The sequence below is a fragment of the Delphinapterus leucas genome, chromosome 14 (assembly GCF_059928025.1).
Source record: "Delphinapterus leucas isolate spDelLeu-1000000601 "Yukka" chromosome 14, BTC_Dleu_Yukka2, whole genome shotgun sequence".
Classification (NCBI taxonomy): domain Eukaryota; kingdom Metazoa; phylum Chordata; class Mammalia; order Artiodactyla; family Monodontidae; genus Delphinapterus; species Delphinapterus leucas.
The window spans coordinates 46,464,803-46,490,603 of NC_143142.1; the positions used below are offsets into that span (position 1 = coordinate 46,464,803).

Consider the following 25,801-nt stretch of genomic DNA (forward strand, 5'->3'; position numbering starts at 1 on the left):
TCAACGGCCAAAGCTGAACTATTTAAACAATAAAATAAATTAAATAGTATTGGATTATAACCCACAGAATAAAATCAATATGCATGAATCCAAGCTGATAAAAATGATTGAATTAATAAACAAATAAATGAGGGAAGAACAGACAAATCTTTCTTACTAAAGAATTCCAAATAATATATAGAGATGCCCGCCCCCCCTCAGAAGTGGAGCTTAACCTCTCTCCTCCCGGCATCCCTACTCCAAGGGTGAGCTAGACTTAATGATACATTTCTAAAGAATACAGCAGGTGAAGGGAAAAACAGCAACTTTACAGTGGAGAAACCTACAAAGGCTACTTTAACAAATATTGTCAGGTGAGTATCATGTACCCCTGATATGCTGTGAGGAAAAGGGCACTTCACCACCTCTCTGTGGTGTTCTTTACAAAAGCACATCACCCGGTTCTAAACATAAGAAAAACAACAGATAAATCCAAATGAGAGGACAGTCTGCAGGATAATTGGCCAGTACTCCTCAAAACTGTCAAGGTCATAAACAAGGAAAGCCTGGGAAATGGTCACAGACCAGAGGAAATTAAGGAAACATAACGACTTGATACAACATGGGATCCTAGATTGGATCCTGGAACAGAGAAAGGACATTAGTACAGCAGTAAAACCTGAATAAAGTGTAGTAATTTAGTTAACTGCGCATTATCTAAATATACCAATTTTGATATCTTAGTTTTGACAAATGTACCACAGTTATTTAAAAAGTTAGCTTTAGGGACTTCCCTGGTGGCGCAGTGGTTAAGAGTCCACCTGCCAATGCAGCGGACACAGGTTCGAGCCCTGGTCTGGGAAGATCCCACATGCTGCAGAGCAACTAAGCCTGTGCACCACAACTACTGAGCCTGCGTGCTACAACTCCTGAAGCCCGCATGCCTAGAGCCTGTGCTCTGCAGCAAGAGAAGTCACCACAATGAGAAGCCCGTGCACCGCAATGAAGAGTACACCCCATTTGCCACGACTAGAGAAAGCCTGCACGCAGCAACGAAGACCCAACGCAGCCATAAATTAATTAAAAATTTTTTAAAATAAAAAAATAAATAAAAATAAAATGTTAGCTTTAGTGGGAAATGAGTAAAGGCACTCTTGGTACCCTCTGTACAATATTTGTGTAAATCTAAATATATCCCTGAATTAAAAATTTATTTAAAAAGAAATGTGTGCTGAAACAAATATTGTATGTCAAAAGTACTTCAATTAAAAAGAAAAATTTAGGGAAATTCTCAAAATCAAATGCTGCTATAACTAAAGCATTAACAATAGTAAAATGTAAATGGGATAAAACCCCTTCAGAAGCAATGGGGCAAAGAAAAAAAAAGTGTGTGCTACGCCAATTGTTGAAACTGGGTGCAGGCTATGTGGATGCTCATTGTACTGTTTACTCTGCTTTTGTATATACAGTCATCTCTCCGTAATCGCCGGGGGTTGATTACAGGATTCCCCCGCTCCCCAGAAACCAAAATACATGGATTCTCAAGTCCCTTATATAAAATGGCGAGGCGCGTCTTACTCTGTATCTGTGGGTTCTGCATCCGCGGGTTCCGCGTTTGCAGATATGGAGGGCTGACTATAACTGCAATTTAAAAGTTTTTAAAGGTTAAAAATAAGTAAATTCATGAAATAAAAGATTCTCTGCTTTCAAGATATTAGCAATCAAGAGTGACAAAGTTTCTTGTGTTAACTACTGAGATAATAATGAATAGGTGGACTTTGTTGTCTGTATCCCTCAACAAACAAATGATATTGCATATCACAGTTCTACAACTTTGCTACTTACAGTGTGGTCCAAGAACCTGCAGCCTTGGCATCATTTGAGAGCCAGTTAGAAATACAGAGTATAAAGCTGAACTCCAGGCATACTGAATTGAAATCTTCATTTTATCAATAACAAGATCCCCAGTGAACAAAATACACATCAAAACTTAAGCACTGTTTATAGTCATGTAGTTTTCTTAACAAGTCACATCTAAAAAGTACATTCCAATAAAAAATGAAGATAGTCTTATAAAGAGTTTATGTTTGACTAGAAGACTATAAATTGGCCCCTTTTGCTTACATCCTGGGGTACATTATACTTGGTCAGAATGATAACATTTACTTAAAATAACACATATTTAATATCACACCTTTGCTAGGCCCAATAAGATTCTAGGGAAGAATAAAAGTGGTAAATATTTTATCCAGCCAACTCCTCAGTGTGGCCCATACAGAGAAAAGAAACCAGTAGTTAGGAGGCTGGGCAAGAAATATATCACTTTTTAAGAATGTCCCCTGATGATGTGACAATGAGGAATCCTGGATCTAGTCCCTAGTCTTTCCCTTCAAAAATACCCACCAGAGAAACATGCAGAGAGAGGAGTGATCCATTCAGCATTGCTTTCACTTGTTTTTTTATACCATGCCACCTCTGAAAGTACATAAATTTGGGGAGCACGACTTTGGTTGGAGATATCTCTGGCCATTGCTAGCTGGTAAACTAGTAATAGAGGATGAGGAAGAAATAATATATCTGACCATAAAATAGAAGATTAGCCATGGTGGTTCATCTGCCCCAGAGAAATTCATATTAGAGGCTGAACATCCACTGTCCTTAAGTATCTTTTTGCAAGGGTGGAAACAAGAACACGTGCTACAAGGCAGAGGAAAGAAAGGAAGGTGAAAGATCCATGTGTAGAACAGATCCTGCAAGAAGCCTTCAAAGGGATGTGAGTAAGCAAAAGAGACTGAAAAATTGTAGAGAAAGCCCTGCTTTCCATGATTTACCAACCAAGGCTTCATGGATCCGTGTGACCTGAGATGCACATGAAAAAGGGCAGACAAGACTGAGAAAAATCCAAACTTAAGACAGATTACAAAGAATTAATACATAAATAGCAGGTGAGGAAGTAAAGGCAATAAATACAGACAACTATTTCAGGTTGGAATTATAGTAGAAGAAGGATATGGAGCAGTAGATTAAATGTTAACAGAAACAAGGAAGCGGTTTGTTTGTGTGATTTTAAGATGGGGAAGATCTAACTTTGTTTGACCATCCAATGGGAAGGAAATAAACATGTTTGATGAGCCAGCAGCAAATGAAGATAAAAGATTAGTGAAAGGAACAAGTTTCTTGAGAAGATAAATGTGGGAGAATAAGTGGAAAAGTTGAAAATAAAGCACACAGATGATGGTCAACCTTGGAAAGGCATCAGGACACCTCTTCCTTGGAGAAAGAAGGGAAGGAGAGGGTGATGGAAGATACAATCTCAGTCAAATAAAATGTGGGATCACTAAGAGTGGGTTCAGAAGTGTGGTCAATGTGATTGGGGTATTGCCTGGAAGTTTGGGATGGTATGATAGGGATGCACTACAAGAAGCAAAGATAAGGCTGTTGTATAATTTATGGTCTGAGTGAGCACACTTGAGAATGAAAGGGGTGCTAACAGATGGGATGCCTGCACAACAGGACTTGCCTGGGCAAACATAAACATACATAGTCACCCTAGAAACAAACATCACCCCTGTGGAGGGAGCATGGATGTGTGACGGGTCCATTCAATCTCTCTGGCCCTCTCTAGCAATGTCAGTACAGGGTCAAAAAGAATCATAGTTAGGCTTACAGAGTTGCGGGAAAAAGTGAGGCAGGAATATTAGAAGATCGAGAGATTGAGGATCCCTGAGTCATTGGCAATATCTTTGGAATGGCTGGCAATGGTGGAAGTGTTCTTGAGCCACTTGCCTCTTGTGGCAATTGAGCAAATTCATCAATTTCAATTAATTTAAGTGTAAATAGCCACATGTGGCTACGCTGTTAGAAGTGCTGGTTCAGATTAAACCAAGAGAAGAGGGAAGCCAAGAGGAGATTAATGGACTATAAACAAAGTGCTGCAAAAGTCAAAAGGCAGGAAGGGGGTTTGTTGTGCAGATTTAGAGTAAACATAACTATTTAGTTCTGTATAATGATGTGTAATATAAGTCCAGAGTGCTTGATAAGAACCAAAGAAAAGAGTTGGTAGGCCCGAGGAAGCTGAGGAATGAAGTCTGAATATGGGCAGTCATGTGTGACCCGAATATGGGGCATGATGGGAGTTAGCGGGGCAGGGGGAGGGGGGAGGGCATCTCCCACTAAAGGCCTTGAGGAAAGGTAAGTGGGTCCCTGAGAACACAGGATAAGGAGGGAAGGACCAGAGAGTGGCTAAGATTTCAAAAGGAGAGTTTGTGTCTCTGTTTTTCAGATATGAGTTGTGTTCTGAGCTTCCTGGGGGAGGGAGTATGCATATAAAAGAATATGGATTCCTCTCTCTGGCCCTGGTCATGGTGGGAAGCAAAGGGGAAAATTAAAATTTGTTTCCTTTTGACAAAGACAGATAGTAGTGGTTAAATACCCCCCCCTTTTTTAATGTCTATAATATCCTAGGTGCTAGGTTATTCATTAACAAAGTATTTAAGCTGAATTGAGTGATAAATCGTATTAAACAACAAATAATTTTATTTTCCAGATCTGCTTTAACTTTGGAGATGGACTCCATTTAGAGGTAAGGAACCGAGGGGATTATTCCTGTCTTTTGGACTCAGGGGCTTAATTTCATGGAAGACAGTTGTGCCTTTCCCAGATTGAAAACACACACTCCTGCTGAAACTGCTAGGTAGCGTTTCAGGGGGCTCCAGGGAGCTCCAGTCCTTTATGTCTCAGTGCAGAAAGAATTCAGAGAGAGGCAAAGTGATAAGTAAGAAGTGATTTATTAGACTAGGACACTTGTGAGGCTTTCAAGGGAGCAGGCAAGCCTTGCACCGCTCAGAGTACTTAGTGGGCTACTTTTTTATAATCAAAGGAAAAGGAGGGAGGGGGAGAAGACCACCTTCTTTTTCATTCTTTGAGTCTTCAATCATTAACTCCTCCTACATGCTGGGCGGGGGAGTTTTTGACCCTATATGGTGCATCCAGGACCGTCATGGCACTATGGAAAAATTATTTCAGGTCTCAGTACAACGAGGGTCTTTCACTTTGAAATGTCACCTTTCCATAAATTACTGGTTTTTTGTATGCAGAGAGCATGTCCTAGGGGTCATTACCTTGCTGACATCACTGGGCAGGTTGTAGGCCTTATTTTCCACTAGTGTTTGATTGTTTGGGGGCATGTCTCATGCTTCTGTTTTGCATGGTTTTATTGCTAAGCGAGCCGATCAGCCTTTGATGCTAAGTGACTTGCTCTGCTTTATGAGTCAAGCAAGCTTGTTTCAGGATTTTTCCATTGCTTTCTTGAATGATCATTAACTTACTGAGGTCTCCCAAAGTCCCCTAAAGTTCTCTTTCTATCTACAATCCCCTAGTGGGATTTCTGAGCTAACTACTTGATTATCCTACTCTATCCCTATCACCTCAGACTCAGCCATTCCCACTCAAACACACGCACAGGAACTTCTATCCAGGCATGTCTGTGCAGCGTATTTTGACAATCTAAACGTCCGTCAATGAGAGAATGGTAAAACAATTTATGGTACATGGAAGAATGTCCATGATGAGGTACTGAATGAAGAATCAAGGGGCAGGACTTCCCTGGTGGCGCAGTGGTTAAGAATCCACCTGCCAATGCAGGGGACACGGGTTCGAGACCTGCTCTGGGAAGATCCCACATGCTGTGGAACAACTAAGCCCGTGTGCCACAAACTAAGCCTGCGCTCTAGAGCCTGTGAGCCACAACTCCTGAGCCGGCATGCCACAACTACTGAAGCCTGCACTCCTAGAGCCCGTGCTCCACAACAAGAGAAGCCACCACAATGAGAAGCCTATGCGCTGCAACCAAGAGTAGCCCCCGCTCGCCACAACTAGAGAAAGCCCAAGCACAGCAACGAAGACCCAATGCAGCCAAAAATAAAATTAAATAAATAATGAATCACCCTTAAAAAAAAAAATCAAGAGCTACAATGAGATGTACAGTATAATTCCATTTTTATAGAAAAAGAGACCTTTTTACATGTGCAGATGTATGGTCATAAGAAAAGATCATGAAAGATACTTATCGAGCTGTTAACAGTGAATGCTCCAAAGTATGAGTGGAAAAAGTAGGAGGATGTTTCACATTTTTATATTATAAACTTTAATGTTATTTTAATGTTTTGATACATAATTTAATTTTTTTAATTATAGAAGAATTTTTCCACTATAAACAAAGAAAAAAATCAGTGACCTAATGATAACCAGTGTAAATATTTTGAAATAAAATACATGTTATATACAGCAACAAAATGAGTAAAACTGTAAACCTAGTGTAAAAATCATTTCTGATCTTAAAATACTGGATCAGCTGTATTAAAATTTTCCTTGGATAAAATATATATTCATCTGTTAAAGCACAACTGAAAATTTATAGAATAGTTTTCTACCTAAAGTTGTTGATAAACCGAAGATGGGTGATTTAATCCTTTAACGTCATTCTTAAAACAATAAATCCATTAACTGACACTTGCACTAGTTTTAGTTAAATTGATATCAACAGGTTACTGACATTTAGTCTTAAAACATTAGTAATTCATTTTTAAATTATAAGGCACCACAGAAAAATAAAACTTCATTTTCAGTCAGTAAGAAGAAAACTCATGACTTGGTACGTTAATTTTAATTTGCCCATTTGTAAGATCACTCAGTTACTCTCACCTTTTTAACTCTTCACTCTGGGAGATCTCTTCTGACTGATAAAAAACTGCTTTGCTGGTTTGGAAACAAGCTCTTCAGGTATATAGTGTTTGCTAGAGTGTATATATTTCCTCTTTGAAAATGAAGCCTGTTAAAAAAATATGAAATTTATATCGTTAAATTTGCACAGTCCCTTTTCAACTTTTAGTAAATCTCAGGATGCCATACTAATGTCTTAGGGTACTTAATCATTTGGGGGCATTATTTTGTTGTTTTAGGCCTTACACTCAAGAAATGAAAATAAGCTGCTTCCTATACATACTCACTCAGTGAGGCAAAAGCGCGCTTGGATCACTGCCCCGGTGGCTCTTCGGGAAGGAGAGGATCTGTCCAGGAAGAATCCGATTGCCAAGGTACCTTCTCAAGAGGAACAGGAAATGCATGTGTATTGCTAAAGTGTGGTCTGAGGACTTTCATGTTCACTTTAAAATTTTAGGAAAATTATATGATGTACTTACTAAGGTTTTAATATTCCACATATCACCTGGAAGAGCCTCTTTCCCATTCTGGAAGATGCAGCATTATTGGTGAACATATATATATAATGTAGGGCTTTGATTCAACTAAGAGTTGAATCTGGCACTAGTTGAATCTTTGTTTAACAGAGTGTTACAATGCTCAAAAGGAGATAGTATCATGTGTTGGGGGCGGGGCAGTGTTCTTTTTCCTACCACCCTCCTAGTTTCTCTGTCTGTAGCCCTGGAAGTTGGACTGACAAAAAAACAGATTAACAAGAGAAAAACAAACAAGCTTAGTAACATGTCTATCGCGCATGTAGCACCCAGAGGTGAGTAACTTAAAGGTTTGGTGAGGATTTGGGTTTATATAGCTACTTAGCAAAAGAACAATAAATTTTTAGAGAAGTGACAAGACGAAAAGGACCTTGAATCTCTAGGAGCAGCAAACTGTGGGAAGGCAGATATATGGGCAACTAATAATAGAAAAATCTAGTTAGTCAGGTTTGTTTTGTGGATTCCTCTGGTCCTGTCTCCAGGCTGATAAGGATCTAACTCCTGTGGTTAACTTTTGTCCTTCCTCATAGAGAGTGGGGGAAAGGCACCTTTACAAATTTATGTCCTGCTCTTAGGCAAATAGGGGGAGGGCAGAGAGCTTTCTTCTATCTGCTTCTTCTCAATTGCTTTCGGCTTGAAATAATTCTTATACCAGAGTTGCGTATTCTGCCACCCTACACATGAAAGTAGTTTTCAAAATGAAAAGAACTGATATCTAATAGGTGGTAGGGTGACCACACATCCTGCCTGAATCAGTCTGAGTTTGTAGCCATTGTCCTAGCCTAATCATTAATAACTCCCCTTTCACTCTCAAAATGCCCATTTTTTTGGATAAATTTTATGGTAATTCTATTAATATGTATCTCAGACTTATCATGTGCAAGTCTGAACCCCTGATTTTTCCCAAAAGCTGTTCTCCATAAGTTTTACCCATTTCAGTGAACGGCACTATAATTCTATCCAATATTTCAAAAATGTAGCAAGTACTGTCAGTTCTATGCCAAAAATGTATTCCAGATCTGTCCACTTCTCCCCACTGCCACCCTCCTTGTCCGAGTCATTGTCAGCTCTGACCTGTGCTACCAAAAGCGCCCCGACTTCATCTCCCTGCCTTCACTCTTGCCTCCGCCTCCCCCCACCGCAGTCCATTCTCCAGAAAGCGGCCAGAGTGATCTTTTGGGGGTTTTTTGTTTTGGTTTGGTTTTTTTATAAATTTATTTATTTTATTTATTTATTTTTGGCTGCATTGGATCTTCGTTGCTGCACGCGGGCTTTCTCTAGTTGTGGTGAGCGGGGGCTGCTCTTCCTTGTGGTGCACGGGCTTCTCATTGCGGTGGCTTCCCTTGTTGCGGAGCACAGGCTCTAGGCTCGCAGGCTCAGTAGTTGTGGCACATGGGCTCAGTAGTTGCAGCTCACGGGCTCTAGAGTGCAGGCTCAGTAGTTGTGGCACACGGGCTTAGTTGCTCCATGGCATGTGGGATCTTCCCAGACCAGGGCTCGAACCCGGGTCCCCTGCATTGGCAGGTTGATTCTTAACCACTGCTCCACCAGGGAAGCCCCAGAGTGATCTTTTGAAAAGACAAATCAAAGCATCCCCTTGGTGAGACCCTTTCAACAGCTGCCCACTGCAGTGGAAGGAGTAAACTCCTCTCCGCGGCCTACAAGAGCTCTTGGGATTCATTGGCCTTGACCTCCTCTCTGACCTTAGCTCCTATCAGCCCCCAGCCCCCACTCTGCCACCTCCCTAAGCTGACACAAGCCATTCCAGCCTCCCACCCTTAGCACTTGCTGTTGCCTCTGCCTAGAACCCCCTCCCCACAGATATTTGCAGTATCTCACAGCATCAAGCCTCTAGCCAAGAGTTACCTCCTGAAAGAATTCCCTTCCCGGCCTCACCCCGTCTCAGTCCCCTCACTCGTTCTGCTCAGTTTATAGCTCATTCGCCGCCAGGACATTATGTCATAAATTGCTTGCTTGTTGTCTGGTTCCCTCAGTAGGGTGTAAGCTCCCCCAGGGCAAGGGCTTAGACCTTAGGGCTCACAGCTCATGCCCTGTGCCCTGAGCAGTGCCAACATCCAGTAGGTGTTCAGTAAACATTTGTGTGAATGAATAATTGTTCATATGCAAGTTGTACCTTCATCTTTCCCATCTTATAAACATTATACATGATGAGCTCCTTGAAAGAAAGAGCAGCTACAGAACAGAAGACAACACTTTCCTTTTTCCAACAGCAAGTTGTTTTCATAGAAGCCTTCTAAAATCTAAATGTTTAATTACGGTTTTACATAATGGTATGTATATAAGGAGTTAAGCTTTTCGGTTTGGTTTGGTTTGATGAGATATCTGAGTCATTCACACATTCTTTCTGTAAAATGCATTGATTCTTTGGGGTTCGATAAGTGTTAGCTATTCTTCTTACTAATTTTAATTATAAAAGTTGTTCATCTTATTGTGGTAAATATTTCACAATACATATGTGTATCAAACGATCACATTGTACACTTTAAACCTACACAATGTTATGTCAATTATATTTCAATAAAGCTAGAAAAAAGTGGAAAAAAAAAAGTTGTTCAGAGTAAAATGTACATAAAAAGCAAAAGATCTTGTATTTCCCCAACTTTCCAAATTCTCTGTCTAGGAGTAATACTGTCAACAGTTTAGTATCTTCCAGATCTTGTGAAATACATAAATATGTATATACTTACATACTCTTACATGCATACATATATATACAAACCAACTGTTATGTCCACACACAGTTTGGTTTTATTTTTAACGTAAGTGAAATTATATAATACATATAATTAGCACATAGAGATCTAGAATATTCTCTATAAATACTGAAGTATATATGTATATGCACATACACATGTGTTGTGTGTGTATATGCATGTACTTGGCAAAAAAAGAGAGACAGACAAACAGAAACACAGAGAGCAAGAAAGACAAACAGAGAGAGAAGCTCAGTGAAAAGTGATCATGGGCTGCCCCAGGATCACCGTTCCACTCTTGGAGCAGAGCAGCTGTAGGAGGAGATTGGAGCCGCATTGATCATTCTCAGCAACAACCCCCAGCCCCAGTGCATGTTGAGAATCCTCTGGGAAGAATGTTTAGCTAATCCTGAGATTTCAGGACAAAGAATTGGCCAGGCAGGTGGGTGGTGATGGCTTCAATGATGTCTGAAGAAAAGAAATTGTGGATCCAGTAGGAGGCCACAGAGACATACTTACTAATGAAGAGTGAGAGATACAGAAATGGCAAACAAACAAACGAATTGGAGATACAAATAAAGCTGTTTATAGAGGACGAAAGTGTTAACTTCAGAAGACCCAGCGGGTTAGAAACCCTGATTTGCTGAAGCATTCCAAGCAGGCAAACACTTGACTATTTTAACCCTTCTATGGAAGGATGCCTTATTCATACTGTCCTGATAATCGAACGGAGTTATGAAGGTGATTTTGACTCTGCAATTTTTACCTTATGTGCTAAATTTAAAATCCATCCCCACCAAGATGTACCCCCCTAATGATACCTTAATTTCATAACAACCCTGAGAGGTAGGTAGTAGTGTCTCTTCAGGTTACAGATAAGAACACTGAGACACAGGAGGGTAGGTAACTGCCTCAGCATCACTACCTGGTGAGTGGCTGAGACAGGACCAGAACCAGGTCCTCTTCTCTGGAGCACTTGTGCACTGCCCACCCTCCGCCCATCAACATCTGACAGCTTCAGAGCGAAATTTTCCATTAAAAACAATTACCTATAAGTTATAGAGAGTTTAACTTGAGGTATTCCTTTCTTATTTTTATGTTAGATACATTCTGATCTTGCAGAAGACAAAGACCTAAAAATTACATACAAATACACTGGAAAAGGGATCACAGAGCCACCTTTTGGTGTGTTTGTCTTTAATAAAGACACCGGATTACTGAATGTTACCACCATTCTAGATCGAGAAGAAACACCATTTTTTCTGGTAAGAAGAACAATTTTACATTTATTAGTTTGTAGTTCTTCTTGGGTAATAATTATGTTATGTTTTATTATTGTTTTGAAACTATGGTACTTGAATGGCCTCAGCTTAAATCTAATCCCTTCTATTATTTATGTCGTGATTTCAGCTAATGGGTTATGCTTTGGATGAGAAAGGAAACAACTTAGAGAAACCAATAGAACTCAGAATTAAAGTTCTTGACATCAATGACAATGAGCCAGTGTTCACACAGGACGTCTTTGTTGGGTCTGTTGAAGAGCTGAGTGCAGCAAGTAAGAGGTTATTTTTTTTTTATGAATGAATGTCCAAGGCCAATTTATCCCCATTGTGTGACTGAACACTGAAAGCTCTGTCTTAGTGGAGGCTGGGTATTACCCACAGGACAAATAATAAACGTATTGCTCTAGGTTTGGAACTGCTTTTTTGTTATAAATTTTTTACCCTCAAACAGATGTGGTAGATTGATGTGATAGGTTAGGTCTCTATAGCAACTATTCAATTTTAGTCTGTATCAGGAAAGCAGCCATAGATAACATGTAAACAAATAAGCATGGTTGTGTTCCAATAAAATTTTATTCACAAAAGCTGGTGGCTGGCTGGCTTTGGCTCACTGGCAGTAGTTTGCTGACCTTTGACATATTATTTCAACTGTCAGACTTCAATGCAAGTGTTAAACGCAGGAGAGATTTCTCTTTGATCAGAATGTAAAGAATAACTATGCTTCTCCTGAATTGCTTATATTTTAATAAGCATGTATTTGTATCTGTTCATTCTCCTTTCTTTGTATGGGTTATTAGGTCTATTATAAACAAATTTGTGACCCTCCTATAGCAAGTGTTCAGGACTTCATCCTAAGAATTGTATGTACTAACCTCAGCCTCACCCTCACCTTATTTTTCCTATTCCTACCTCCATTCACACTTATTTCCTCAAACAATTAAATGTTTTGATCTTGGTAAACTGATTTGGATAAATACCTGGAATCCTTTTTGGAACAAGTTGATATTATAAATAAAATAATAACATACATTAAGTATGCTAAAAGTTGAGTTTCATCTTGGACACCTTTGTTTCTGATGCCAGATACACTTGTGATGAAAATCACCGCAACAGATGCAGATGAGCCCAACACTCTGAATTCTAAAATTTCTTATAGAATCGTATCTCAGGAGCCTGCTAATTCTCCATTGTTTTACCTAAATAAAGATACAGGAGAGGTTTATACAACCAGTATTACCTTGGACAGAGAGGTAAATTAATATTTTATGTTATTCATCTTTTCAGCTCTCCTCTGTCTTTCCAGTTATTCTCTCTCTAATTCTTTGCTAATTTTCTGACTTTGGTCTATGTTACTTACTCATAGGATAACTTGGAATGATCCTCCTCTAGAGATGTGCTGTCAAATATGGTAGCCATCAGCCATATGTGGCCATTGACCACTTGAAATGTGACTAGTCGAAATTGAGATGTGCTGTAAGTGGAAAATATACACCAGATTGGGAAGACTTAGTATGAAAAAGAAGAATGTGTAAAATATCACCTTAATAATATTTTTGTTGATCACATGTTGAATTGATTATATTTTGGATGCCATGGGTTAAATGAAATATATTGGTTTAAAATTAGTATTACCTGTTTATTTTTACTTTTTTTATGTTTATTTATTTATGTCTTTGGCCACGCCACTCGGCTTGCAGAATCTTAGTTCCCCGACCAGGGACTGAACGCGGGCCCCGGCAGTGAAGCACCAAGTCCTAACCACTGGACTGCCAGGGAATTCCCTCTTCTTACTTTTTAAAATGTGGCTGCTAAAAAATTTAAAATTACGTAAGCACTGTCCTAGGGCCTCTCCAGTCAGGATCTGTTTGCTAGAGAGTTCCAAAGCAATGTTCCTTAATTTGTGTCTCTATAATGAAACGTCGGGAATCTTTTGTACTACTAATACATATACAGAGGGAGGAAAAAAGTTTGAAATAGGAATCCTATTTAGGGTAATAGAAGTATTTGTAAAGGAAAGAGTTACTGTAAATCCCAAATTGGAGGAAATTTTGAGTCAGTTTCCTAAAAAGGGTGCTTTCTCAAACATTTCATTTTTTGTTTCTAAGTCAAAGGGAACATTTTAGTTGAAAAAGGGAGAAGTTTTTTTAAATGCTACAGACATAAAGGTCTTAACAGCATGCAGAGTAAAATGTGGATGATCCAAAGAACAATGTATTATCATCAAATATAAATCATCATCCAGGCACAGTCAGGGTGTTTTGTATTACTTGGAAAAATGATTTGACTCTGGCCAGAGGCGGAGAGGATGGTGCTCAACATTCCTCTCAAGGTCTTTGTAAAATTAAAGCATAATATTACTCCTAAAATTCTACTCTACCTTTTTGCATAAAATGAGAACGGAAAATACTATTTTGACTTAGTAGTGTGATTTTTTTAATGAGCTTCTGTCTCTGGAAAGTTTAACCAGAAAATACTGGCTGTCGCTTATTGGGCACTCACCACATGCCTGGTGCTATTACGAGCCTTTTATGTGGAATAACTCAAATTAACTTCACCTGTAAACCCTGTGAAGCAGATACAATTACCCCCATTTTACATAGAAGGAAACCAAGGAGCAAAGGGATAATGTGTGTCCAACCCAGCTAGTAAGTCAGAATTGGAACCCAGCCAGCTGGTTCCAAAGCCTCTGCTGTCCTGCCTCTCACTGAGCACAGGGTCCCCAGGCATTGGCACTGGCTGCCCGGCTCCTTAAACAACACCCACACTGAATGGAGCCATCGGAAGGGGACCACGTGGAAGAGAGGTTTCCCTTTGGAGTAATATCTGAAACGTTATTCTCTAGGACACGTTCTCCAAGAATCTAATCTCCCGGGATGTATGGACAAAGTTCACCAAGTTTTGCCTTCACTGGTCAAGTGTTCTTGGGGGATTAAGTTTTCCTGGCTTAACTTTTAGCTGAAAATGATGTGTGGGATGGAAAAAACCAAGTCCTAGAGTCCCATCACTTCCAGTATAGTGCAAACTACATTTTGAATGCACTCTTTTGTGCTCAGACTATTTTAAGGAGAGACTCATCTCCTGATAAATATCACCAATGACATAATTAAGAATTCAATATCAACAACTGCATTAGGCTTTTCTGCCCTTTTAGAAAAGCTCTGATGGCAAATAAACAGCATCTTCATAGGATTAACAGCAGATCATGAAACTTATTTATGAATATAACATACTGAGGTTCATTCCCTTGATGATAAAGTGAACTAAAACCAGAAAGATAGAGCCATTCATTTTCACCCCAGCTGGATATTTTTTATTTCCCTGTAGGAACACAGCAGTTATACTTTGACAGTAGAAGCAAGAGATGGCAATGGACAAGTAACAGACAAGCCAGTAAAACAAGCTCAAGTTCAGATTCGTATTTTGGACGTCAATGACAATATACCTGTAGTCGAAAATAAAGTGGTAACTATTATTTTTATAACAAACATGCCTATGTATATTTTAGTCATAAACTAAAAATATATCACCTAGGTTTGTGTTACCTCAGAATAAAAATTGCCTGTTCATGTTTTGCAGTATGAAGGAATAGTTGAAGAAAACAAAGCCAATGTAGAAGTTTTACGCATTAAAGTGTTTGATGCAGATGAAGTAGGCTCCGATAATTGGTTAGCCAATTTTACTTTTGCATCAGGAAATGAAGGGGGTTATTTCCACATAGAAACTGATACTCAAACTAATGAAGGAATCGTGACCCTTATTAAGGTAAGTACTTAGTGTTCAAAACTGGAATGGGAGAAGTTGGTCCAGAGGAGGGAACTGATCTATTTTGAGCTCCACATATTTACAAGTACTTTTCATAATCAGTTAACTGGCACCACAGTTGTAGAGATGGGAGCCACCCCTACTAGCCCAATTTCTGTGGTTAGTAAGTGGTTACACTTTTTGTGTTTCTAATGTCAGTAGTAGGAGGGTCACATTTTGAAACACAGTGTTATAAGTGTGCTTAATTGAATCAACGAACAAAAATTTAATGGTGTTATTAAGCATATGGGTCTTAAACAATTAAAACCCTTACTCCCACAGAATTTCTTAAACAAAACTTAGGATGGATCTTTATCTAACAGAATAAGTAAAGAAGAATATGAGTATATGTTTAAATGGTTTATGGTAGAATTACCTTATCAGATTTTAAAATAAAAAGCAAAGCTACAGCTTTCAAAATACTGTTTCATTAAGTCACAGACAAAAATTGATTCCAGAGGTTTCCACATTTTTACAAAAACTTAATATATGGCATAGTATGTAAACCCTAATAGCAGGAAGAGGAATGATGATAATGTATAACCGAATAGAGAAAAATTAACTTGAGGTTTCATAATAATAATTATTGATACCATTTATCAATAGGCTACTGTATGCATTTAGATTACTTTTTGTAAAGCAAAGGAAAATAGAAAAAGATTAGCTCATGTTTGAAGGGAAGACACATTTTATGATTACTGAATACATGGCTAATGGCATCAGAGATGAAATAGATTTACCTGCTTATACAGAACTAAGCATACTTTTTAGTCACAGATTATAGGTGCAACCATGCTAGATGCCTGAGATAAAAAGCCAGTAATACACATAAGAAGAAACAATCACTTAGTGATGAATAATAGAAATACCCTCAATGCACCATGGTAGCACAAAAAGGGGTTATCAAAGGGGGCATGAAAAAAAATAGTAAATTTAGTATTAAAATGACAGCAACAGATTAAGAAAATTACAAATTTACTTTTCCAGTTGTATAAAGAATCACTTCCAAAGTATAAAGGCGGTAATCAGATTTCATTCAAATGAATGGACAAGGAGGTTAGATAAAGAAGATAAACAAAGAGCAAATGTGTGCATAAAGGATACTCAACATCATTAGTCATTAGGGAAGATGCAAATTAAGACTATGTGAGCTACCACTGCACACCTGCTAGAATAAGCTACAATCAAAGGAAGACTGACAACACCAAGTATCAGCAAGAATATAGAACTGGAACTCCTATATATTGCCAGTGGAAACATTAAATGGTAGAGCCAGTTTGGCAGTTTTATAAAAAGTTAAACATTGAGTAGTTATCCAGTGACCTAACGATTTAGTCCTAGGTATCCACACAAGAAAAACAAAAACATACATCTACGAAAAAAACAAAAAACTTGCATGCAAGTGTTCATAGTGGCTCGTATTCATAATAATGAAAAACTGGTAACAGTCCAAATGTCCACCAACTGGTGAGCAGATAAAATGTGGTCTATTGATACAATGGAATACTTTTGAGCAATAAAAAGAAATGAAGTACTGATACATGCTACAATGTGGATGAACCTCAAAAACATTATACTTTATACAGACACAAAATACTATGTACTGTATGATTCTATTTGTGTGAAATTTCTAGAAAAGGCAAAGAGCGCTTATATAGAAAACAGATCAGTGGTTGCTTAGGGTGGGTTGTGATTTGGCTACAAATAGGCAAAAAGGAACTTTTGGGGAGTGATGGAAGTGTTCTAAAACCAACAGTCTTGACATTTGCAAAACCATATAGGCTTATGAAACATCCTCATGTTTTACACTTAAAATGGGTAAATTTCACTGTAGGTAAATCATACCTCAACAAAGCAGTCTAAAAAAGATACAGAAGAATAGATACTTTAAATTGTAGAAACAGAGATAGTAAATCATCACATGAGAAAAAGCCTCAGCTGTGTTAACAAATAAGTTTAGTATCTTTAATGCTATTGAAGATAGCAAAAATGGGAGTGATAAAATATGCTAACAGTTGCAAAACTAGAGGTATATGCCCTCATACATTGCTCCTGATGCTGAAAAATTTTCCATTCTCTTTGGAGCACGATGGCTATTTATAACAAACACTATGAAACATTTTTTATGTTGCCAGTACCTAGCTCATTTTTTTTTTTTACCATTGTCTTGTTCTTCCATGGTCTTTGAATACTAATGACATATGGCTGAAAGATTTTATTTCTCATCCGGCATACATCATACCATCAAAATAAGTGTGTGAAGTGCAAGAGCAACTTAAAAAGACAATAACTTTCACAAGGATTCTACAGTCACAAAGAGTGTATTTTTCTGTAGTCAATTTGTGTTGTGTTATTGTCCCAATGCCACAGTGACCCATATAATAAAGGGGGCAGAAGTTATATATCCAGAACTCTATAGAGAGGAAAACGGATTTCATAATAAATCATCCAAAACCAAAAGTGAACACTGCAGTAATTCATGTAAACACATGTAATATATTTAATGATATACTGAAGAAACAGCAAAAATGGCCAGTCAGTACATCTAAATGGTCAGGACCACTAGAAATAAAAAGCAACAGGACCTACATAAACTTTGACTGGGTACTTCTTCCTTCTGCAGCTCAACAGGGGAAAAATAACGTCTAAAAACGTTCAGAGCAGTATTAACTGCAAATAGTCGAAATGCCTAATAACAGAATGGCGAAGTAAATTAAGTGTATCTAAATAGTAGAATACTATAGAAATGTTTTTAAAAAGAAAATGGACAAATTGGAACATAAAATACGCATAGAGTGATAAACTGATTATATCAAATGTACTTAATAAATACCACAATTCACAAAGATCAAAGTATTTAGAGGAGGATTAATCTTTTATGGCATTAATAGCAAACCAGATATTAATAGACATTATGCTAAAAAGGAGGGGGTTAGATTCTCCGTTTAAACAAATTTGAAAATCCCTAGGCTTAACAAAGCTAAATAGTTGTTTTTTCTACCGGAGGCCTCGGTTTTATATGCCATGGGAGAGAGCTGGCAGTGCCTACTTATGTAGCCCTTTTCACCAGAACAAACCCCTGGAGCACATTTTAAGGAATATTATATTGAATGTCCATTAACTTTTTTTTATTAAGGAAAAAAAAATCACTTCAGATTGCTAAAAATAAAAATGTATACGTTTTAAATGATTTTGACCTTAAATAAATTGGGGATGCTTCCTAAACATCCTTAACATTTATGAACATCAAAGTTGACAGACTTTTTAATGGCATGGTACCAATATAAGAGTTGGACTACTCAGTACTGCTGTATTTTTCATGTTTTAAATTATTATAATCTGACACTGAAACCACACATGTGTGTTCTAGTTGTTGTCCCTTTTAAAAGCATTCCCTTTGATTTTGCCTTTCTAGGAAGTAGATTATGAAGAAATGAAGAATCTTGACTTCAACATTATTGTCACTAACAAAGCAGCTTTTCACAAATCAGTTAAGAATAAATATAAGCCTACATCCATTCCGATCAAAGTCAAAGTGAAAAATGTGAAAGAAGGCATTTATTTTAAAAGCAGCATAATCCAATTTCACACTAGCGAGAGTGTGGAAAAATCAAGCCAAAGCCAAATAATGGGAAAATTTCAAGCTTTTGATGGCGACACTGGACAAGTAGCCCGTGTAAAGTAAGAGATAGTTATGAATATTGTTTCATCATTTTAAATGACTTTGAATGCCTATTTTCAAAAAATCGTAATGAAATTTTAACACTTCACTCCTTCGAACCCCGCCATTATAATCCCCCAGAGGTCTATAGATTTAACTTCCTAGAGTTGTACATGTCACTGAGAGGCAAGGAGGAGTTTTCCCAGGATCCCTTTCCCTCCACCACCCGAGTATGAGGCAGAGGCTGGGTTGCTCACCTCAAAACAGTTCTGGGTAGAGAAGGCTAAAAAGCAACAAAGAGAAAGTTCCGAAAGACACTTTCTAAAATCTGTCTTAAAAGAGTATTAGAGATAAGAAAATAGCAAATAAAATTTACTGCAAATTCCACTTTATACAAGGTTGGTTAAGAGAAATAAAAATAGCTGCATAATATATTTTAATAATGGGGAATCCAGTTTCATTTGCTCATAAGCCTTGGAAATTGATCTTCATTTAAACCAGGCTATTTGAGCTAGGGATTGATGAAACTTTTGTAATGCTTGTCTTGGTCATGGTGACCTTTACTCAGAATATACTTATTGAGAACCTACTAAATGCCGCTCCTGTGCTGGAAGGTGCTGGATTGTGTCCACTCTGTAGCAACACCTAGGTTTGCAAGATCCATTCACATTTTCAAAGTGAATTTACATCTTAGATCTCAGAGCCATACCATCAAAAGATGACTCTCTACAGAGCTATTATTTATGAAGTTCTACCTAGCTGTAGTTGTTTGGTTGAATTTAAGAATCCCCACCTGCCATCCGAGACACAACAGCTTCTATGTTCTCCTGCTGTCGGTGCCAGAGTTGTCGGTTGCTTCACTCTCCTTAGGCCTATGTCCCTGGGTGCCAGTACTCATGAAACATTGTATTTAGATGCGTGGCCAACCATAGCACGAATGGGAATATGGAGGAAGCTCTTCAACAATCTCTTTCCTTTTAGTGAATCTCCTTTTCATGGAATTCATCGGCCAATGGTAGCAAGTGACCTTTTTCCAAAATTATGTTAACAAGCAGCTTCCATTGTGTTTTCCGCAATGTCTTGGTGACCCCTTTTTGCCCACCTTAACTTCAGGAACCAGTCTAGCTTCTCTCGACTTTTATAGTCTACTTTTTATTTCCATGGCTCTAACCTTAAGGAGGCAGTCCCCACCTAAATCCCCAGAATTGAGAATGAGTGTTCCTTATGATTCCTCACGCTGTCCCCTGAGAGGCTTAGATGTTCTAATTAATTATCCTCCAGTAATATTGTGACTCTCTATTGAAACTTCTATTTCCATCTAACTATTTAATTTTGGTTGCTGTTTTTAGTAAGAGTTATGACTGTATCAAAAGATCATATGTTCTTCCTTGAAAAATAATGAACCATGTTTCTTTACTCCTCAAAAGTATTTTATTTTTAGCATACACTTACAGAACTTTAGAATAAGAATGATCTTAAAGATTAACTCAAACCTACTATTTTACAGATAAGGAATGAGAGGCACAGCTAAGTGAAATAATTGTCCAGTATTCACCTAATCTAGAAATGTTGATAAGGACAGCAGAAGAATCACTCTCTTAACTTTGTCATAATTTAATTATTCGTATGCATCAGTTGTTATGGATATTTGACATGACGTGTGAGCTGCCATCCTACTTTGAATGGTGTCTAGTTTTCACAATAGGAAACAGAAAATCCCTTAAATGAGACCACACAAAACATTCCATTGTGAAATGTGATTCTTATTACTTTAACTTCGACTTTGTTATAAGCATTATTTGGGAAAACATTGACAGCAGCTAAGTTCAAGCTTTAAAATTCCAGCCATGAAATTCAGAAATATTTGTGAAAATCCAAATGTATCATCATTTACTGGTATAAATATTAAAAGACAGGAAAGTTTAGTTCGAGTGTATATTAAATAGTCACTATAAACAAATACTGCCATATATTAGCCACTCATTTTTCTATGCCTAAACAGCCACTTAATAGAAAATAAATCATTAATATGATTGGTTGAATCAAATTCTCATATGTTTGGTTTATATTTGTATTTGGATACATTTTAAACTCGATGGTATTAAATTACATATATTTCTGAAAATGTACTATGAATGTTCTCCTTGCCTTCCCAAAGCTGTCTCTTTTTGCACTAATTCTCCTTTGCTTTGAAGGAATAAACCCAGAAATCACCTCATCAGCATTGTTTTCACTTTTAACCATTTCTAAGTGAAAGAAGCCTATTGCTCTGAACAACCAACAATATCCCAAAATTTAAAGTACTTCCATTTAAGGCAGTCATTGATTTTTTAAATTGTTACTTTTAAATATTGATAATATGCCAATAAATAATAGAATGTAAAACTGCTTTTCTCCACGAGTTCTTGTTGGGTGACTAAGTTATCCTCCAAGGTTAACTCCAAATTTAAGGAAAACTAGATTGAAAACTGTAAGACAGACTGAAGAGCAACTCGTAAACCTCCCGGGTGAGTAGGCAAGGGCGTCGCCCTTGCACATATGTCTTGGGTATGTTACAGAAGTAAGGAAGGGTCCAAAGTAGGCGTGATACACAGTAAACAGAGGGGCTTTTAGGATAGTTTCAAGAAATTAAAAACCATTCCAAACTAATGCCTGTAATAAGAACATATATAAGAAAGCAGAAATTAAGCTTAGAAGAGTTGTAGATATTAGTTGTAGATAGTCTCAATTTATCCAGAGCTCAAAATTAATTTTGTCTGCTTTCGAACAGATATGCCAAATTTGAAGATATAGACAATTGGATCTCTGTGGATTCTGCCACCTCTGAAATTAGACTTGTAAAAATTCCTGATTATGAATCCAGATATGTCCAAAATGGTACATACACTGCAAAGATTTTGGCTGTGACAGAAGGTAAGTTATTAAATAGACATTTTTTCTTGGTTATATGCATTTAGATTTTATTTTCCAGCATCAGAGACCTTTGTTTTGATCTTGTAGGAATGCCACATGGGTAAACCTTCACGTTTCTACTTATTTAGTGGATTAAAAGATATTACTTGATCTGAATATGAAAACATATCTAAGATAGAAAGCATCCTAATTTGGTTACTACCTTCTCCTTACCAAATTGGCAAGAGAATTCAAACTATGTCCATATGAGCAGTATAACCAAAATATACATTATCTTTTTCTTATTTTTAAGAATATCCTAGAAAAACCATCACTGGCACTATTAGTATCACGGTTGAAGACATCAATGACAATTGTCCCACACTGGTCGACCCTGTGCAGACTGTCTGTGATGATGTGCAATACGTGAACGTGACCGCAGAGGACCTGGACGGACCCCAAAACAGCTGGCCTTTCAGTTTCTCTGTCATTGACAAACCAGCTGGAATGGCAGAAAGGTGGAAAATAGTAAGCCGAGAAAGTAAGCAAAACCACTGGACTATATGTTTAAACATGATAGAAATCTAAAATCCTTATAATACAGCCTTTTTTCTTGGCATGAATTACATTTCCAATACAACTGAGTTTATAAAATGAGGGTCTGAAACTTAGGCATAGTGTCTTTGATCTGCCTAATAATAAATACCCTATTTGGAGAGAGTGAAGGGAAATAGATATCTAATATCTTTAAAGTATTTGGCTACAAATAGGCAAAAAGGAACTATTTTACAAACTCATCTTTTTCCCATGTCCCCTGCACTGGGTATTCTCCAAATCGCTCTTGAAGTAGTTGTCTCGTAAGCTGAGGAATACCTTGCCTCTCTAAGCACAGAAATCAGAGTAGGTGCCTTCTAAAAATCTTGATGTATGGTAACGATGATTCCATTGAAAATAACTCTTACGGAACATATACCATGTGCCAGGCACTCTGCTATCCCTTCGTATGCATTATCATGTTTACTTCTTACCCCATAACCTTATTCCCTGATTACAGCTGAGGAAACTTTGGCTTAACTAGAGTTAGATAGCTTGTTTGAAGTCACAAAGCTGGTAAGTGATGGACAAAACATGGAAAGGAGTCTGTCTGTCCCCTTGCCCCCCATGCCAGAAGGACGTGTGCGTAAATCCGTATCTTGGGACATATCCCCTTATTGACGTGCTCTATTGGCTTCCTTCAAGGTGGTTTCAAATGTAGAAAAATCTATCCAGAAGACTCTTTTTGTTTTAAACAGGTAGTGCTCGTTTCAGAAAAGGTTTAAATGTAATACCCCAATTTTTCTTAACTTTTAAATTTATTGTTTTCTTAGGCTTAGCAAATTTTACAGTCATTTTAAGAGGCTTTGAATCATGTTTGGTCCAATTTACAAACTAAACACCTTTAACATTTCAATATATTTATAAATTTAGTATATTTGGCTTCCTTTTTATGTATTTCAATGATCTGAATTAACAAATAAAACTTTCTTATGATTCCTATACTCTAAAATTCCAGTAAATTTAACTTATAAATACATCAAACCTGACATCCTCTTCAATGGTCCAATACTGAACAAACCAGTGATATTTCAACCTAAAACCATAAATCTAAATTAGTAACATAATTACACATTTTGAACCGGAGTTACATAGCTGTCACATTAATAGGGCTAATTGTCCTTAAAATATTACAAGTGTATAAATATAATAACAAATGCAAATAATTTCTTTACAATGCAAAAATATTAAAACTAAATCTTTAGTTTGTTTAAATATTCCTATACTTAATTCTGAATCTTCTTAGGGTTTATGTACTCACTTGCAAAAGATAGTTATGTTGTTGGTTAACTCAAGCGGTCTCCCCAGTAAGGGGTGACAATCACCATCTTGATTAATTGAGGTTACTTAAGATCAAGTTTTCAACTAGCATGAGCCCTGGGATGCAGACATCCAGATGATTCTTCTTACGGTAATTAAGTCACAGGCCTCAAGACTCACGTCGGGGTTGGTCCCCTGGCTCACATTATCTCATTCTGTACTCACAGAAGTCTGGGACTCCCACCTAGGCTGACTGCTTGATTGGAGTTTGCCTTTCTTTGACTAAGATAGTAAATGTGTTTTGCATTGAACTTGCTGGGATTCCAAGACTTACTTATTTTTATCTAAGAAACGTGATGTTTAGGAAGTGCCAGGCACTTTACTAATATTAACAACCCTAGAAGTTTGGCATTACCGTCATCAACATTTTACAGATGAGGAAACGAAGGTGCAGAAAGGTTAACTAACATTCTCAAAGTTACGGCTAGTTGAAGAGCTGGAGTTAGTATTTGAACCCAAGCACTCTAGCTGTGGAGTCTCTACTCACTACCTTTATGCTCTGTTGCCTTTCCAGATACACAATGGATTTTCTGTCTAAAGATAAAGATGTTTGAATTTGATGGGCTCTTGAATTTTTTCCTAGCCTTAGAAACATAAAACTCTTTCGGATACACATACATGTTAGAGTGTTATAACAGGAAGTCACTGAGCTTATACTGTATACATCTAGACAACTGAGAGAGATAGGGTTCTGTAACCCAGGCTTTTTTCTCCTTGGCTGTATAAGGAGATGATTGACCAACTATCATGATAATAAATAGCTCCTAACTATTTTATTTATTTGGGAAATGTCTTAAGTACAGAAAATTACAGAGACTAATAAGGCAGATACCTTTGTACCTCCCACCTAGAATTAAAAGAATATTAACAATTTGTTGTATTTGAGTCAGGCCTTTTTTTTTAACGATCACTGACAAAGTAGAAGTCCCCTTTGGGCCTTTCCTCCCCTTTCCATCTTTCCACTCAGAGCCAATCATGAATTTAGTTATATTCTTCCAGGCCATGTTTTCCTATATTTCTTTTAATAAGCTCATATTCCTTAAATGGATGACTAGATGCTTTCCTCACTTCTCCAGAGCTTTGGGGATGATTTAATAAGTATATTTCTAGCTTTGGAGATCAAATTCCATAAAATATGGACATTAAAATGAGAAGAGGATGTCTCTTACTTCCAAAAATAAGTAAATAAAACAAAAAAACCTCCCAAACACCTCATTTTTTATCTTTGTATTCATCCATCTTTGCCTTGCAAGTAAATTATTTTTTAATAAATGTTATATCAGAAAAAGTTTTAAACTATTCTAACTGATCATTATTTTTACTCATGGGAAAACTGGTCATTATTTTTATTCATGATGAAAGAAAATTTCTTAAATAATCATCAGTCAGATTTTTTAAAAAAATAAGATAAAGGTCATTTGCACAACACTTTCTGTGTAATATTCTTGCCAAAAATGTGTAGCCTGAATTCAATCATGAGGAAACAGACAAATTCAAACCGTGGAAAATCCTTTAAAATAAGTGGACTTCAAAAAGGTCAAAGTCTTGAAAGGCCAAAAGGAAGTTAGGACTGTTATAGATTATTAATAGAGACTAAGGTGACAGCTAAAATGCAGGGCATAATCTTTGATTGGATCCAGGATCATAAAAAAAAACAAAAAACAAAAGCCAGAGAGTAAGAGCAAGAACTGTAAAGGGCATTTTTACAACAGTTGAAAAGTTTGAATATGGGTTATATATTAAATATTATATCAAGAATGAATTTCTTGAGAGGGTTAATATCCTTTGGTCTTAGAAGATTTATGCTGAAGAACGTCATGAGATCTGCAACTTACCTTGAAATAGTTCAGGGGGAAAAAAGTGTGCATGTAGAGAGGAAGTATTGTTGTAAAATGTAAACAATTTATGAAGAGTTTATCAATATTCATTGTAATAGTCTTTCAGGTTTTCATATATACAGTGAAATTTGAAAAATTTCAAATATACAGTGTTGGGAACAAAAAGGATGGGACTGGATGAAACAAGATTGGCCCATTGTTGAAAATTATTAAAGCTGGAGATGGGTACCATGGGAGTTAATTATGCTTTTTCCTGGATGACGTCTGTTTGAAAATTGCCTTAATAAAGTTCTTTTTTTTTTTTTTTTTGCGGTACGCGGGCCTCTCACTGTTGTGGCCTCTCCCGTTGCCAAGCACAGGTTCCGGACGCGCAGGCCCAGCGGCCATGGCTCACGGGCCCAGCCGCTCCGCGGCATGTGGGATCCTCCCGTACCGGGGCATGAACCCGTGTCCCCTGCATCAGCAG

The 25,801-nt window shown here is 37.5% G+C and overlaps 1 protein-coding gene across 16 annotated transcripts in view; it reads left to right on the forward strand.

The window, feature by feature from the left end:
• Nucleotides 1–25,801, forward strand: part of DSG2 (desmoglein 2) — a 91,546-nt gene that overhangs the window by 28,711 nt on the left and 37,034 nt on the right. For all 16 annotated transcript variants that reach the window (XR_016387614.1, XR_016387613.1, XM_089895043.1 and 13 more), the window contains 10 exons: nt 4,526–4,561; nt 6,939–7,073; nt 11,050–11,211; nt 11,357–11,501; nt 12,313–12,479; nt 14,554–14,691; nt 14,806–14,991; nt 18,446–18,711; nt 21,462–21,604; nt 21,897–22,124. Coding sequence is in view for 14 of the 16 variants with exons in the window: in XM_089895043.1 (XP_089751169.1) it covers nt 4,526–4,561; nt 6,939–7,073; nt 11,050–11,211; nt 11,357–11,501; nt 12,313–12,479; nt 14,554–14,691; nt 14,806–14,991; nt 18,446–18,711; nt 21,462–21,604; nt 21,897–22,124 (1,606 nt within the window). In the remaining 2 variants the exon portion in view is untranslated. The remainder of the gene's footprint in view (nt 1–4,525; nt 4,562–6,938; nt 7,074–11,049; nt 11,212–11,356; nt 11,502–12,312; nt 12,480–14,553; nt 14,692–14,805; nt 14,992–18,445; nt 18,712–21,461; nt 21,605–21,896; nt 22,125–25,801) is intronic.